Genomic DNA, 14,014 nt, shown 5'->3' with positions numbered 1-14,014 from the left:
TGGCTCGTGGAGAAAAGACCTGCAAGTGCCTTTATACCAGGCAATAGGAGAGGCTGCCCTAAAGAGTCAGTGCTAATGAGCCTGTCACCCCTCTTAGGCGAGCTGTGAACCACAGGTGGGAACACTTGTAATTTTTCTCCAAATTGAGGGCAAATCATCATTTTGCTATACATTTTTCATGTGCAATATATACAAAGGCAGAGTTTCCAGTGATAAACAGCCTGTAATTTAAAACACTCAGACTTATGTTTAACAAATGGTTTGCTTTATTTTGCAGCTCATATATGACAGCCACAAATCCAACACTTAGGCTTCTCTTCTGAATTCTTTTTTCCAGATCTATGTCAACAAAGGCTTTTTCTCCCACTCTGACCCTCATGTGGCAGGGACAAGCAGGCCCTCAAAAGACCCTGGCTCTCCAGCACTGGAACCTGGGCCCTCCCCTTGGGCTGCACCTGTGTCTATGCAGGGGCTCTGTCCCTGTCCCATCATGCTGAGGAGTCTTTAGGCCAGAAGTTCCAAACAGATTTCCATGTATGTGCCAACTCTGAATAAACTCTGGGTCTGCTAGGAGCCCAGGGGCGAGAGTAGTGGGGCAGGTGGTATCTGGGTCCCATTACAAAGAACACAGTATTTGACTGGCAATACCTGCCATGGCAGCACCCACTTGACATGTTGGAATGGGGATACTGGGGGAACAGGCTGCATGCCAGTCACCAGCTCGGCTCACAAAGGGGCAAGGTGTTTGTCCCATCCTTGCCTTGGGTGGTTATTCTCCCTGGCCAGGTGGCTGAGGAGGCAGTCTGAAGGCCACAAAACTGCAAGTGGCTTCCCCAGGCTCTGGATGGAACAGCATAAGCCCCAAGCTACAGAAGCGTGAAAGGCAGCCCATGCAGGGCCCCACAGGGGTCTGCCTGTTGCAGCTTCTCTTCTGGAGTCAGTTTCACCCAGGCAAGGGTAGATGGCTGCCTGTCAAAATGAATTTGATGCAACTTGGGTGTAAAAACACTTCCATGGCCCTTACACAGCAATAACCTTAACCTCTGGATAAACTCTCAGTAATTTCCAGTCCAAACTAAAAAGGTTAATCTTCAGTGTGCTAATGAGAAACTAAAATAGAGTGAAAGAGTCTTAATTTAATCAAGTTCCAGAATGAGGGCACACTGCTCTGATGAAGTACAGTCTCAGCAGAAGATGCAAAGGTGTATGTAAAAGAATGTTTCCAGAAAATACCAAAGGCACCAAACATAATCCCAAGTTGGCCTTCTGTTTCCCCTCGGTGCCACTCCATACCGGGGCAGGGAAGCTACTTCGTCCAGCTGACTTTGGGAATGTCATAGTGCTCCGTGAGTGTATCCAGGTGTCTATTGAAGTCCTGGGGAAGCCAAGGAAAAAAGCCCATGTCATCACAGCACCAAGCAGGGCTCTAGGGACATGTGGCACCATCCACCTCTGCTTCTCCACATCCTGTTTCCCCTCCGTGAACCCCGCCTCTCAAAGCCACCCTGCCAGGGCTCATAGCCACCTAAGCCCTGCCCTCTCCCTTAAATGACCCCAAGGGCGTGGGGTAAACGCCCTGCCCACTGACCCTTCGATAGCTCCTCTGCCAGGCTTCAAGCCTCTGGGCCCAGTAGGGACCTATGTGGCTCAGCCTCTGCACTGGGCATGTGACTTACCTCTACTCTTTGCTTGTGAGTTTTGGAGGCTTTCTTCAGGATCCTTTCCATTTGCTGAAGAGAGGAGAGAAGTGCAGGTGAGTTACATGCTTGACACATCCCAAAATGGCACAGGATGGGAGGTGGGAGCCCTGGCTGGCCTGGCTCTCACACCTAAATAACAGCTGGAGGTCCCAAGTCCCTCAAGTCCACTCAGGCTGGTCCAAGAGGGACACTTGGCTACAATACATCCCACTAGAAACCTAGGTCAGCTGCCCTTTGGTCTAAGTGGCAGGAAATGTACTAGAACCAACTTAGGTAGACTCAGGTAGGAGCTGTACAAGTGCTTCCTGCTTCCTTGGGCAATTGACAGAATTCCCATCTTGCAGAAAAACAAAGTACCAGAGGGGATTTGAGGAAGGGTAAGAAATGAGCAAAGGGCCTGACGCCCAGTAGGTGCTTAAGTGATGGCATCCACCCTGATGCTCACAGTACCATGAGGAATGCAAGATGCAGATCACCTTTGTGAGTGATTCTACACTTGATCTTAGCCAAATGGCCGAGAAGCGATTGTGATTCTAGATTATGCACCCACCACGACCACGCCCTGCCCCACTGCTCATTCCCAATATCCAATGGTACCTGGTAAGAGCTGAGAGTGGGATGCAGAGCCAGGCAGACCAGGGGTTGTACCTGGCTCTACATTAGCTAGGTGACTGTGGCTGACACATTTTGGTGGCCCACCCCTAACCCTGTACATCTAGGAACTGTGCTGCCCGGTATTCATGGTCTTGTGCAGTTGTCTGCCACTCTGACTCAGGACTGGCCCTGTGACTCAGTTTACTTAACAGAATGTAGTGTCAATACGAGCCTGAAGCCTGAAGACGACCCAGCATCTTTTGCTTTGTGCCCAAGGAGGCCACCTACCCTGCAGGAAGTCTGATGACCTCATGGGAAAGAAAGGGCCTGGCAGATGAAATGACTTGCGGGGAGAGTCCATGGAAGGAGCACTGAGACACTGGACATAAGATGGCAAAACCATCTTGGATGTTCCAGCCCAATTGGGCCTCCAGCCCCAGCTGCCCTGACTGTGCCAGACTCCAAGCAAGGTCAGCAGAACCACCCTGCTGAGCCCTTCAATGCACAGACCCATGAGATAATACTGTCAGCTGCCACCTGGCTATTGCTCCCTGTCTCTCCTCCTCTGTTGCCTCATTTTCCTCTGCCTCCAGTCAGCTCCCAGCTGGCTGACCCTCCCTCTGAAGTGCCCATCCCGCCTCTCTTCCTGCTGCTGTGGGCCCACGTGAGGCCTGTGCCTCCTCACAAGAGGCCGAACTGACTTGACTGGCTGTCACCAATGCCAGGCCCTTGGCAGGGCTCTGCCTCATCTCCCCTCTGTCCATGCACCAGGTTCACAGGGTGTCTTGGGTGCTGTCACCATCTCCATTTAACATACAGAGAATATAAGGACCAGAGTTCACAGGGGGTGATGGGCCTGGAGATACCAAGCCCTGACCCCTCCCAATAGGCAGAGGCCCACTGCAAGGGCCCTGCTCCCAGGAGCCAGGACCTGTCCAGTCTTTGTGCCCCCTGTGCTCGATCAAACATCCTGCATGAGGGAATCCGCAATGCCCAACTACACCTAACTTCACCCACACCTCCCTTCTCTCATCCGCCTCACCTCTGTCTCCTGGGTCAAACAAAGCTGGCAACAGTACTTTTGGTTTTAAATGCCAACAACAAAAATTTCCTCTTCCACCACCTCCAGCTACCGGCCCGTTTTTCTGTTGCCCTTGACAGTAAATCTCCCAAGGGCCATAACTGTTCTTCCTCCACTTTCCTCCACCTTCTCTTGGATCCACTCTAATCCACCTTCCTCTTTATTTTAATTATAGTTGACACACAATATTAAACAGCCTTCCTCCTCATTCCAAATGCCAACTAAGGGTTCTCAGTGCTCACCCCACAAGACCTCTTAGCAGCATGTGACAGTCAATCACTTCCTCCTCCTTGAAACACTTTCCCCACTTGGCTCCTATAAACACATTCTCTCTCCTGGTATTCCTCCTTCCCATGCTCCTTTGCAATTTCTTCTGTGACCCTCTAATCACCAGAGGTTAGACCTTAGACCTCTTCTCTGTCACTGTCCCTCAGAGAAGTTCATCCAGTCCCACAGCAATTGAAAATGTTTATCTGGGATTCAGGCCTCTCCACAAAACTGCAGATTCAGATGTCAAAGTGACCACGAGAATTCTCCACTTGGATTTCTAACAGGCACCTCAAATTTGACTTTTTTAAAACCAAGGTCTTTTATTAAAAATTGATTTTAGAGAGGAAGGGAGAGAAAAACATCAATTTGTTGTTCCACCCACTAATGCATTCACTGGTTGAATATCGTACATACCCCGATCACTGAACCCACAACCTTGGCGTACTGGGATGATGCTCTAACCAACTGAACTACTCAGCCAGGGCTAAAACTGAGTTTTTGATACTTTCCTTTAGAAACCTGTTTTACGTGCAGCCCTTCCTATCTAAGTAAACGGTATCTTCATCCACCCAGCTTCTGCCAAAATTTTTGGTCATCCTTGAGTCTTCCTTCCCAGCCCACACCCAATCCATCAGCTGATCCTGCTGTTCTTACTTCAAAATCTACCCTAAACCTGACACCTTGCATAGCTTCCACTATTACTGCCTGACCTTGTAGTTGCAGTTTGCATTAGCTTCTCCCCTAACTACCCCTGCTCCTGGAGTAACATCCCAGCCCAGCCTCTGCCTACAACCTTAGGGAAGGGACTTAACTGCATTCACTTGTTAAATCCTCACCACAAACCAATGAGGTAAGGACTTCAGCCCCATTTACATATGAAGAAACTGAGGTGTGGGAGGTTAGCCAACTTACCCTGAGTTATACCACCAACAAATGGTAGAGACAGAGACAGAGTGGAACCCAGGTCTGTTTTGTCAAAGCCAGAGCATCTCTCTCTCTCTCTCTTTTTGTACGACTGAATTAGGCCTGGTAGCAGTGAGTAAACTTTTCCCTAATGTCACTGGAACAAATCACCCAACACAGCCTGGTTAAGTTTCTCAACCTGGACACTACTGAGTTTTGGACACATTCTTTCCTGTAGGGGGCGCTGTCTCAACCACTGTAGGATGTTGAACAGCATCCCTGACCTCCATCCACTAGTGCCAGGAGCACACTGCCCGAGTTGTGACAAATTAAAAAGACTTCTTGGGAATGTAAGTAGGGGGACAACACGGCCCTCAGCTAAGAACCATTGACCTCGACCTGTTATTCCCTACCCCCAGCAAAAGAGACCAAGCTTATCTGTGTAAAGCTGATCCTCCCTATCCCCTCACCGCCTACATTTACTAAGTGTTTAATAATAAAATAAGTAATTTAACAGAACTTTAAAAAACAACATATTTGAATGTGCCAACAAAGCCGTCATGGAAACAGACTTTGTGGTTACCTACAGCAGGGAGCATAGCCATCTAACATCAGCAACCAGTATTAACTGAGCATTGACTTTACACCAGACCTAACGACAAATGTATTTGCATTCCAAAGATGAAAATTACTACCCTGACCCCCACAGAGGAGAAAACTGAGGCACGGGGAGAAGACGAGTTATCGGTCCAGTGTCACAGGGCAAATGAGGGGCAGCCCTGGAAACCAAACCCGGGCCTCCAGCTCTGCCTCCTTTCAACGCCACCTCTGGCTCTTCCCAGGCTGTCCGGGTTCCGAGTCTCCCGGTCCTTCCTAAGCACCTACTCCAGGAGACCCAGGCCACGGAGCGGGGCATCCCCAGCCTATCCATCCGCCTCACCCGCTTCTCCTGCATCTTCTCGAAAGCCGCCTGGGCCGGGGTCCGCTTGTCCAGGCCGCGCCGCTTCTCCTCCTCGTTCTTTTTGCTCGTTCCCATGGCTTCCAGGAGTTTCGCCTTGTCTTTGTCCTTCTTTTTCTTCTTCCTGGATGGGGAGACGTGGCGGGAGTGAGGGGGCAGATGAGGTAAGGTCGGGTCAGAGAGCAAGAGCCCGGGGTCTCAGCAGAAGATGGGTTCCCGTGAGCTCTTGGGACTCACCGCTTGGTCACGCCAAGCTCTGCGACGCCTTTCAGCTTCAAAGGCCCCTTTTGGACCTGCTCGTAGGCCGCCATGGCGCCTGTCCGCAGTTCAGAGGTAAACTACCAAACTTCCGGCTTTAGAACACTATATCCGGCCAAACTCCCGCCTCACTTCGTCTTGATTGGCCGAACTAGGTGGTGCTCATGAGCCTTTGGCGTCTGACTTGGGCCACACTTCCGGGTTACGGGCTGGGCCGGGAGAGTCAGGCTCTACGGCATCCTTAGCGTCCTGTTTCTTGACACACCTCCGGCTTTGGAGCCTACTTCCGGTTTCTCTGCCTTTGGCCCCTCCCTCGACGAGTGAAACCAATTTAACAAACCACATTTCTTAAAACCCAATGTCTTTTTTGAGTGTTTTGTGTGCATTTGGACATCCTGTTTTCTTTTATTGCCATATTTTGAGGGGGTAACATGCATCTTAATTTCTACTACTGGTGCCCAAATTGTGCCAGGGACTTTGGACGGGAGGAAAGTAGTTGATGAAGGAAGGAATAAAAACCAAGCATCCCAAACTAGACGACACTGGACAAAGGAAGTCTCGGTGCCTGCATTTCCCACTTTTACCAGCAGGGGGCAGCAAGCGACCGCGCAATTCTCCAGCCCTAGGCTCACATTTGGCATTCCAGAATTAGATGAGTGCCAAAAAAAAAAAAAAAAGAAAAAAAAAGAAAGAAAAAGAAGGGGGGCTGCCAGCCTGTGCCAGCTTCCTCTTGGGGCCATCCATGACAGAATCACCTCCTTAGAGTGGGACAGAACAGGCTCAAATGGAGAAATCTGTTCTCCCCCAGCCAACCCAGCAGCTGTGGCGCTCGTCGCTGGCACTTCCAAGGCTTTGTGCCCTAGAGAAAGCGTCTTGATGACTCTGTCTTCCCTTTCCTCACAAAATGGGGATGATGATAACAATAACTAATATTTTGTATAAACTTATATGAATCATCTCATTTACTCTTACAGCCACTCTATTACATAGACCATCCTGATTTTGTAGGTAGGGAAACTGAGGCACAACTGTAATCCAACTTATGCTGCGTGTTTCATCCCTGCTTTTGTCACCGCACTATGAAACCATCCATTGTAAATATGTGTAAATACTTTTAAGCCAGTATAACTCAATCGTTTTTTTCTCATTATCAACCCCTAAAAAGGAACACTTTAACTTAATTTAAATTTAATTTAGTAGAGAAGTTAATACTAGTGAATAAGAGATTGTTTGAGTGGGTTAAGCTTTGAAGGGCCACAAACCACTGAAATATCGAAGCCTTTTTAATCCCACCCTGGACGAATTTTTGTCCATTTGTGGGTAATATTGCCCCCATTAATAACTTACGTTCTAAAGGGAAAGGACATATGAGGTGTTTCCCGTGTGGGGCTATTATGAATAAGACATCCATTACAGGTTTTTGTGCAAACATAAGTTTTCATTTCTTTGGGACTGCCCAAGAATGTGAGTGCTGGACCATATGATAATTGTATGTTTTTATTTTATTTTATTTTATTTTATTTTATTTTATTTTATTTTATTTTATTGTGGTAAGAACATTTAACATGAGATCTATCCTTTTCAAATTTTTAACTGCACAAAAATACATTGACTATAATAAGTACAATATTGTACAGCAGGTCTTAGAGCTTATTCATTTTGTTTGACTGAAGCTTTATGCCTGTTGATTAGTAAGCCCCATTTTTTGGTTGCATTAGCGACCATTGGATCTCCAGGTCAACTCTATGTGGTAGGTACTACAGTAATTTGCATGTTATAAAATAAGGCTCAGAGAGGTCAGGTGACTTGCCTGAGGTCACACAGTTTGTGGGCGGAGGACTGGTAATTGAGCTGAGGTATGCTCGCAGCTTCTCGACCACTCTGCCTGTCTCTGGAAGGTGTCCCCTCACCACAGGCTCCTCTGGTGGTGGCAGATGTGGTCTGAGGCTCTGTGACCTTCTACAGCCCTGGTGGCCATGGACATAATCAGGCTGTTGGCCAAAGGGCTTGGCTGTAACTTGAGTCTCACCCAGGCTGGGGGTGACGGGGCGGGTGGGCAGGTGACAGCCAGGGCAGGGAGATTTTCCCAGACACTGGTGTGTGGCAGCCTGGCAACCGTGTGGCCCTGAGGAGACTGGGGGCTTCTCAAGCCTGTTCCTGGCAGTGACCTTCACAATGGGCAACAAGCAGACAGTCTTCACTAATGAGCAGCTGGAAGCGTATCAGGTAAGAGTGATGCGCAGGGCCCTCAGTGCATTTGGCAGCCTTGGATTCCTGGCCTGGGGACTGGGGACAGCATTCCCTGGTCCTGGCTGTGCGGCCCACGAGGATTTCTGTGCGCAGTGTCAGGAGAGACGAGCCTGAGGTGGTGGGGAGAGGAAGGAGCCCCTCTCCTGCCCTGGGCAGGGCCTGAGCCAAGCCAACATCTCTCTCCACAGGACTGCACCTTCTTCACGAGGAAGGAAATCATGAGGTCAGTCTGGGGAGGAAGGGAGGAAGACCCGGAAACAACTTTCTGTACATTGCTAGTGGATACTAGCAATTTACCAGGACTCATGGCAGAGTGTAGTGGTCAGGAGATGGAGGCAGAGATGCGGAGGCTGAGAAGCCACACCTTGTCAAATTGTCACGCCTCCAGGCTGACAAGCTTGAGCTTTCTCCCAGGGATGGCAGGGAGCCATGGAGAGCGTGTGAACAGGGGAGAGACAGATCAGCATGTTGGAAGGTCCCCCCTGAGGCCAGTGTGAAGGGGCTGGGGCTGGAGGTGGGAGCGCAGAGGCAGAGCCCGCAGCCAGCTCTGGGCTCTGGGACCGCCATCAAGGTGAGCGTTCGGGGAGGTGCCCTGAGGCTGCTGCTGCAAGTCCCTGGCGTGAGCGAGAAAGGCATAGATGGGCGCCCCACAGCATCGATCGGCCCATCGTCCATTGTCCAGAGGCCCTGACCCAGGAGCTTGGAGCTGTGAAACCCAAGCTGGCCAGGGTTCGGCTGCAGAGCGATCAGGGCCAAGGGCCCAACTGTGTGGGCACAGGACATCCATTATTGATGGGCACACCTTTCACAAGTGAGCCCCATTGTCTGGGCGAGGACCGTCCGCAGGGTCACCCTGGCCATCGTGATCGAATTACTGATGGAGAAACTGAGGCGCAGGCAGGCGAGGTTGACCCCGGCTTTGCAGGTAGGCTGAATCCCAAGGAATTTGAGAGCTGACGTTTCGTCCGTCCCAAGCGTCTCACTTGTTAGACAGACTAACTGAGGCTCAGACGGGAAGAGGGACTGGCTCAAGTCCGCACAGAAACCCAAACTCAGGTTGTTCCCCGAGGGGACCCGAGCAAGGAACTGGGTGGTCGTGACTGGATTCCAGATGCTCCCTCCTTAAGTTCCTAGTCATCACAGGACCCAGGGGCCCCTGTCCCCTTCCGAGACAGTCCCCAGAGTCTCCGGGGCCTCTCCCTCATCAAGGATGGCCGCTACAGGCCGCTGCCCTGCGTGCTGCAGCGAAGGCACGGCATCGCCAGGGGAGCATCGCACTGGGGAGCTGGCCTCCCAGGCTGAGTGCTGTGCATGGCATTTGGTGTTTTCCAAAATGCATTTCAGTAACCCTTTCAAAGCACCTGAATATGGGCCTTTGCCTCTGCTCTACCCCTCTGGGGAACCCTGCTTCCCATTATGGAGGTAGAGAAGGAAAGTGTGAGGAAGAGGGTCTTTAGAGGCATGGTCTTGACAATAGTGTGATGATGTTCAGAATCATAGGTTGGCTCTGACTCCCTGAACGCTTGTTGTGGAATCTCACCTTATGCACTCTTTCTCCTGCCGACCCCCTCTACCTGGTGAGCTCCTACTGATGCTTCAAAACCCAGCATCAATACCTCCTCCTTCAGGAAGTCTTTCCTCCTCCTTGGCTTGCTCCCCCGACTCTGGTCTCGCGGAGCTCTAGAGCCCTCCTCTACCTTGGCCATGACCCCAGGGAGATAGAGGTGCTTGTGGGCCTGAAGGCTGGGCACTGGGCTAACGGTTAGGAACCTGGCATCTTCCAGTACGGAGTGAGCAGCTGCAAGTGAGAGAGGAGGGTCCAGTCCCCTCCCTCCCAGCAGCTCCCAAACCTTCCCCGTGTTTCCATCCCTATACCAGGCTCTTCTATCGCTACCAGGACCTTGCCCCCCAGCTTGTCCCCCTCGACTATACCAGCTGCCCGGATGTGAAGGTGCCCTACGAGCTCATTGGCAGCATGCCCGAGCTGAAGGTACGCTTAGGCGATGGGGCAGGCAGGGAAAGAGTAGCGATGCCACATGCCTATGAGGTGAGTGCTGCGATTACTCCCATTTCATGGATGAGAAAACTGAAGTTCATGGCCACACAGCCAGGATCTGGCAGGGACAGTATTCAAACCCTGAAGTGTTGGGAGGATGAGATAGGGTGATACAGGCAGAGGGCTTAGCACAAGGCCCGTTGCACGGCAAGTACTCAGGGAACGTGAGCTCTTTTCATAGTCGGAGCAGCTACATGCAGGGTCTTCTCAACTGGATATCCAACACGCGGTTTGTGCCTCTGAAGGGGATTTGTGGAGTGAGTGACTGTGTATAGAGACTATTGTATCACAAGGTACAAAAACCTCATTCAAGAGGGACAGAACAGATTGGATCCCATGAGCAAAAATCCAGGGGCGGGGCTAGCATCAGGTGCAGCTGGGAACAGGGGCTCTGAGGATGGGCTTGGGAATCTCCTTCCCAGTCTCAGCTCCTCCCAGGAAGAGGCTTCAGTCTCAACCAGCCCTCCTTCTTGAGATAGTGAAGGGAACCCCAGAGCCTAGATTCCCTCCTGTCAGCTCTGCAACCAGCAGAAAGCAGGGTCCTTCATCCCAACTTTTCAGAAACATCCCAGGGCAGCCTCTGATTGGTCTGTTGAAGTCACATGCCTATCTCAGAGCCAATCGCAGTTGCCAGGTGGAGAGAAATCTGCGTGTCCTCACCCAGGTCATGTGACTGCCCCCTTAGCTGGAGGTAGGGACACCGCCACCCAGACCATTGAGGCAGAGAGTGAAGGTTCCTGAAGTCCTGTCCGGGGACCATGGGTGGGAGGCAGTTTTGGTGGCGGGTACTTGGAGGGTCCCAGGAAGGTGAATGCTAGGAATGAGACCACATGGAGCCTGAGACCCTAGTCAGGGATGGCCTCCCTGCTTCCTGTCCCCAGGACAATCCGTTCCGACAGAGGATCGCCCAGGTCTTCTCTGAGGACGGGGACGGCCACATGACCTTGGACAATTTCCTGGACATGTTTTCTGTGATGAGTGAAATGGCTCCCCGTGACCTCAAAGCCTACTACGCTTTTAAAATCTATGGTGCGTGCAGGGCTCTGGGTGGGGGCTGTGCGGTCGGGAGTGGGAACAAGATCAGCCCCAGGGCCAGGGGCTGCCCTACTGTCACGGGGTCCCCCAGAGGGCTCTGAGGGCTCTGAGGCCCAGCTTGGCCCTGGCTTCCACCCACCCCGGGCCTCCCGCCCTCATCTCCTTGCTTGCTCCTTTCCAGCCCCTCTGGCCTCGCCCTTCCGCCCACACACCAAACTGCCGCCACAGAGTCTGCCTCCGCGGTTTCCTCTGCCCAGAACACATCCCCCCCCCGCCCCCCCGCGTCTCCTCCTCACCCGGGAGTCTCCGTCAAAAGTAGCCCCTCCCCCAGGCATCCTCCCCGCCCCAACCCCGTTTTACTTCTCTCCTAGCATGGAGTAACGCTGCTTAATTTCTTGTTCATTGATCTGCTCACTTCTTACTGACTTTCCCTCTGAGGAGACCCAGGGTAGCAACAGTGTCTATCTGATTCACTGTTCATCTCCTGTGCCAGGCACATAGTAGGTGCTCGATAAATTCCTGTTGGATGAATGAATGAAAATATATAACAGTGCCTGGCACGCAGCAGGCCCTCAATAAATACTTGCTGAGTAAATGAATGAGTGAAAAACAGTTATCATTGTGCCTGGTACGTAATAAGTGGTCAATAATACTTGAATGAATAAATGAAAATTTACCACGGTGCTTAATAAATACTTGTTGAATGTATAAATGAATGAACTTGTGCCTGCCCAATTCAAAGGAAGATCCAGCTCTTCTCTGAGGATCTTGGGTTCCCTCCAGTGCCTCAGTTTCCACCTCTGTAGCATGGGGACAAGATATACCCCTGTGGGCCAGCCTGCCTGCCACCTGCTGTCTGCTCACCTGCATCCCCATCCTTCCTACTGTGCAGACTTTAACAATGATGACTACATCTGTATGTGGGACCTGGAGCAGACGGTGACCAAGCTGACGCGGGGGGAGCTGAGCGCCGAGGAGGTGACCCTGGTATGCGAGAAGGTGCTGGATGAGGCCGATGGGGACCATGACGGGCGGCTGTCCCTGGAAGACTTCCAGAACATGATCCTGCGGGCGCCCGACTTCCTCAGGTGACACTCCTTGCCGCCCCACTAAGTCCATTTCCACGTGTGAATAAGGATCTTATGGATCTAGTTCGCAGACTCCATTTGCGAAAGTTCCTTCATTCATTCACGTGTGACCTTGGGGAACTTTCCCAACCTCCCTGGCTCCAGTCCCTGCATCTTTAAAATAGGAAGAACTAGGAACCCCATGGCCAACTCCCAGGCGTGGTCACAGCTCTTTGGGTGAGTGGATCGCGGATGAACTTCAGTCCTCACTTGCCTGAACACTTTGCAGTGAACAGTTTGCACAGCTGTACTTGGCAGCGCTGGGCAGGATCAGCGCCCCCGCTGCAGGGTGGAGAGCAAGGGTTACTGAATTAGCACAGGCGGTGGTCCACCATCTGTGTTTTGAACCTCCAATGAGCTAAGAATAGTTTCTTAAATTGCATTTTTTTGCCTTGGCTGGTATGGCTCAGTGGGTTGAGTGCCAGCCTACAAACTGAAAGGTCGCCAGTTCGATTCCTAGTCAGGGCACATGCCTGCATTGTGGGCCAGGTTTCCGGTTGGGACGTGTGAGAGGCAACCAATCAATGGCAACTGGTCGATGTTTCTCTTGCACTTTAATGTTTCTCTTCCTCTCTTTCTCCCTCCCTTCACCTCTCTGTAAAAAATAAATAAAATCCTTAAAAAAAAAAAAAACACCAAAAACCTTTCTAAAGAAATAAACTGATAAAGCAATGTTGCAACAGCAAAAAAAAAATAAATAAATAAATAAAAATAAAAAAATAAAAATTGCATTTTTAAATGGTTGGGAAAATAATCAAAGGGTAATAATACTCCAGGACACATGAAAGTAATATGAAATTGAAATTTCTGGGTCAGTTATTTTATGGGCATACAGTCTTGCCCTTTTGTGCACATATGGTTTGTGGCTGCTTTCGAGCTACCATGCAGAGTTAGTCATTGTGCAAAGTCAGAAATATCAACCGTTTGGCTCTTTCCAGAAAAAAAGTTGGTTGACCCCTGAGTTAATCCACGGAATGAATTTAGAGCAGTGCCTGGCACGCAGTAGGCACTCAGTAACTGTTTGCCATGGTTGCTGGTGTGGCTGTTCCTATTGGTGGCATCCATACCTGCACAGGGGGCCTCCTTTCTCATGCCGGATAAGCAAGCCTGGTCCCCTGGCGGATGGAGCCGTGAATAATGACAGCGGGATGATGGCGCACCTTCCGTGGGTGGCGCTCTCAGACCTCAGCACGGCCCCCCTGAAGGAGGGGCAGCCATTCTCCCCATTTCACAGGGGAGTAAAAGGAGGCCCAGGCAGGGGCAGCCACCGCTCACTCAGAACCCCACAGCAAGTCAGGGTGTAAACTGATTCAAGTGATGTGCCCCCAACCCCCGGTGTGGGCGGGGGGCCGCAGGCCTACAGCGCGGGGCCGGGTGGGGCGCTTCCTGAGAGGGCTCCACCTGCCCCGGGACTCCTGGCCTGCAAGGGGCCTCCTGGCGGGAGGGCTGGGGAGGAAGATGCAGCAGGGCTGCCCTCGGCCTGATGACACGGACTGGTTTCCTCTTTGCACACAGCACCTTCCACATCCGCATCTGAGGACGCCCGTGAGGAGGCGCTGAGCCAGAGGAGGGCAGGGGGACCCCTCGCCCCACTGTGGAATCTGGACTCTGGGAATAAACATGTGTCACTGAGTCACACCTGCTGGGATGAGACATTTCTGCCTTAAACCTGGTGGGTAGCGCGGAGGAGACCCGGGACCTCATCTCTGTTCTCCCTGTGTTCCCCTGGGTATGGCCGCGCCCTCTCTGGGCTACTGTCTCCCTGATTGTACGAGGGAGAGC

At 51.5% G+C, this 14,014-nt stretch overlaps 2 protein-coding genes across 2 annotated transcripts; one reads left to right on the top strand and one right to left on the bottom strand.

Moving 5' to 3' along the window:
* Positions 1-243: 243 nt before the first annotated feature.
* Positions 244-5,867, bottom strand: FAM32A (family with sequence similarity 32 member A). The gene is made up of 4 exons (XM_054578844.1): positions 5,744-5,867; positions 5,489-5,630; positions 1,677-1,730; positions 244-1,375 (listed from the first exon to the last, which is right to left on the bottom strand). Exons 1-4 carry the CDS (start codon positions 5,815-5,817, stop codon positions 1,307-1,309), a joined length of 339 nt encoding a protein of 112 aa, XP_054434819.1. The 5' UTR covers positions 5,818-5,867; the 3' UTR covers positions 244-1,306.
* Positions 5,868-7,939: 2,072 nt separating this feature from the next.
* On the top strand, positions 7,940-13,769 carry CIB3 (calcium and integrin binding family member 3). Its single transcript, XM_054578679.1, has 6 exons — positions 7,940-7,990; positions 8,203-8,237; positions 9,893-10,004; positions 10,952-11,099; positions 11,998-12,193; positions 13,748-13,769. The coding sequence occupies exons 1-6, from the start codon at positions 7,940-7,942 to the stop codon at positions 13,767-13,769; spliced, it is 564 nt and encodes a 187-aa protein (XP_054434654.1).
* The last annotated feature ends 245 nt before the right edge of the window (positions 13,770-14,014 follow it).

This window comes from Pteronotus mesoamericanus, unplaced genomic scaffold, assembly GCF_021234165.1.
Source record: "Pteronotus mesoamericanus isolate MK-2021 breed Mesoamerican mustached bat unplaced genomic scaffold, CSHL_Meso_final contig_502, whole genome shotgun sequence".
NCBI lineage: Eukaryota > Metazoa > Chordata > Mammalia > Chiroptera > Mormoopidae > Pteronotus > Pteronotus mesoamericanus.
Note: the sequence above shows the minus strand (reverse complement) of the source record. Positions and strands in the feature narration are given on the sequence as shown.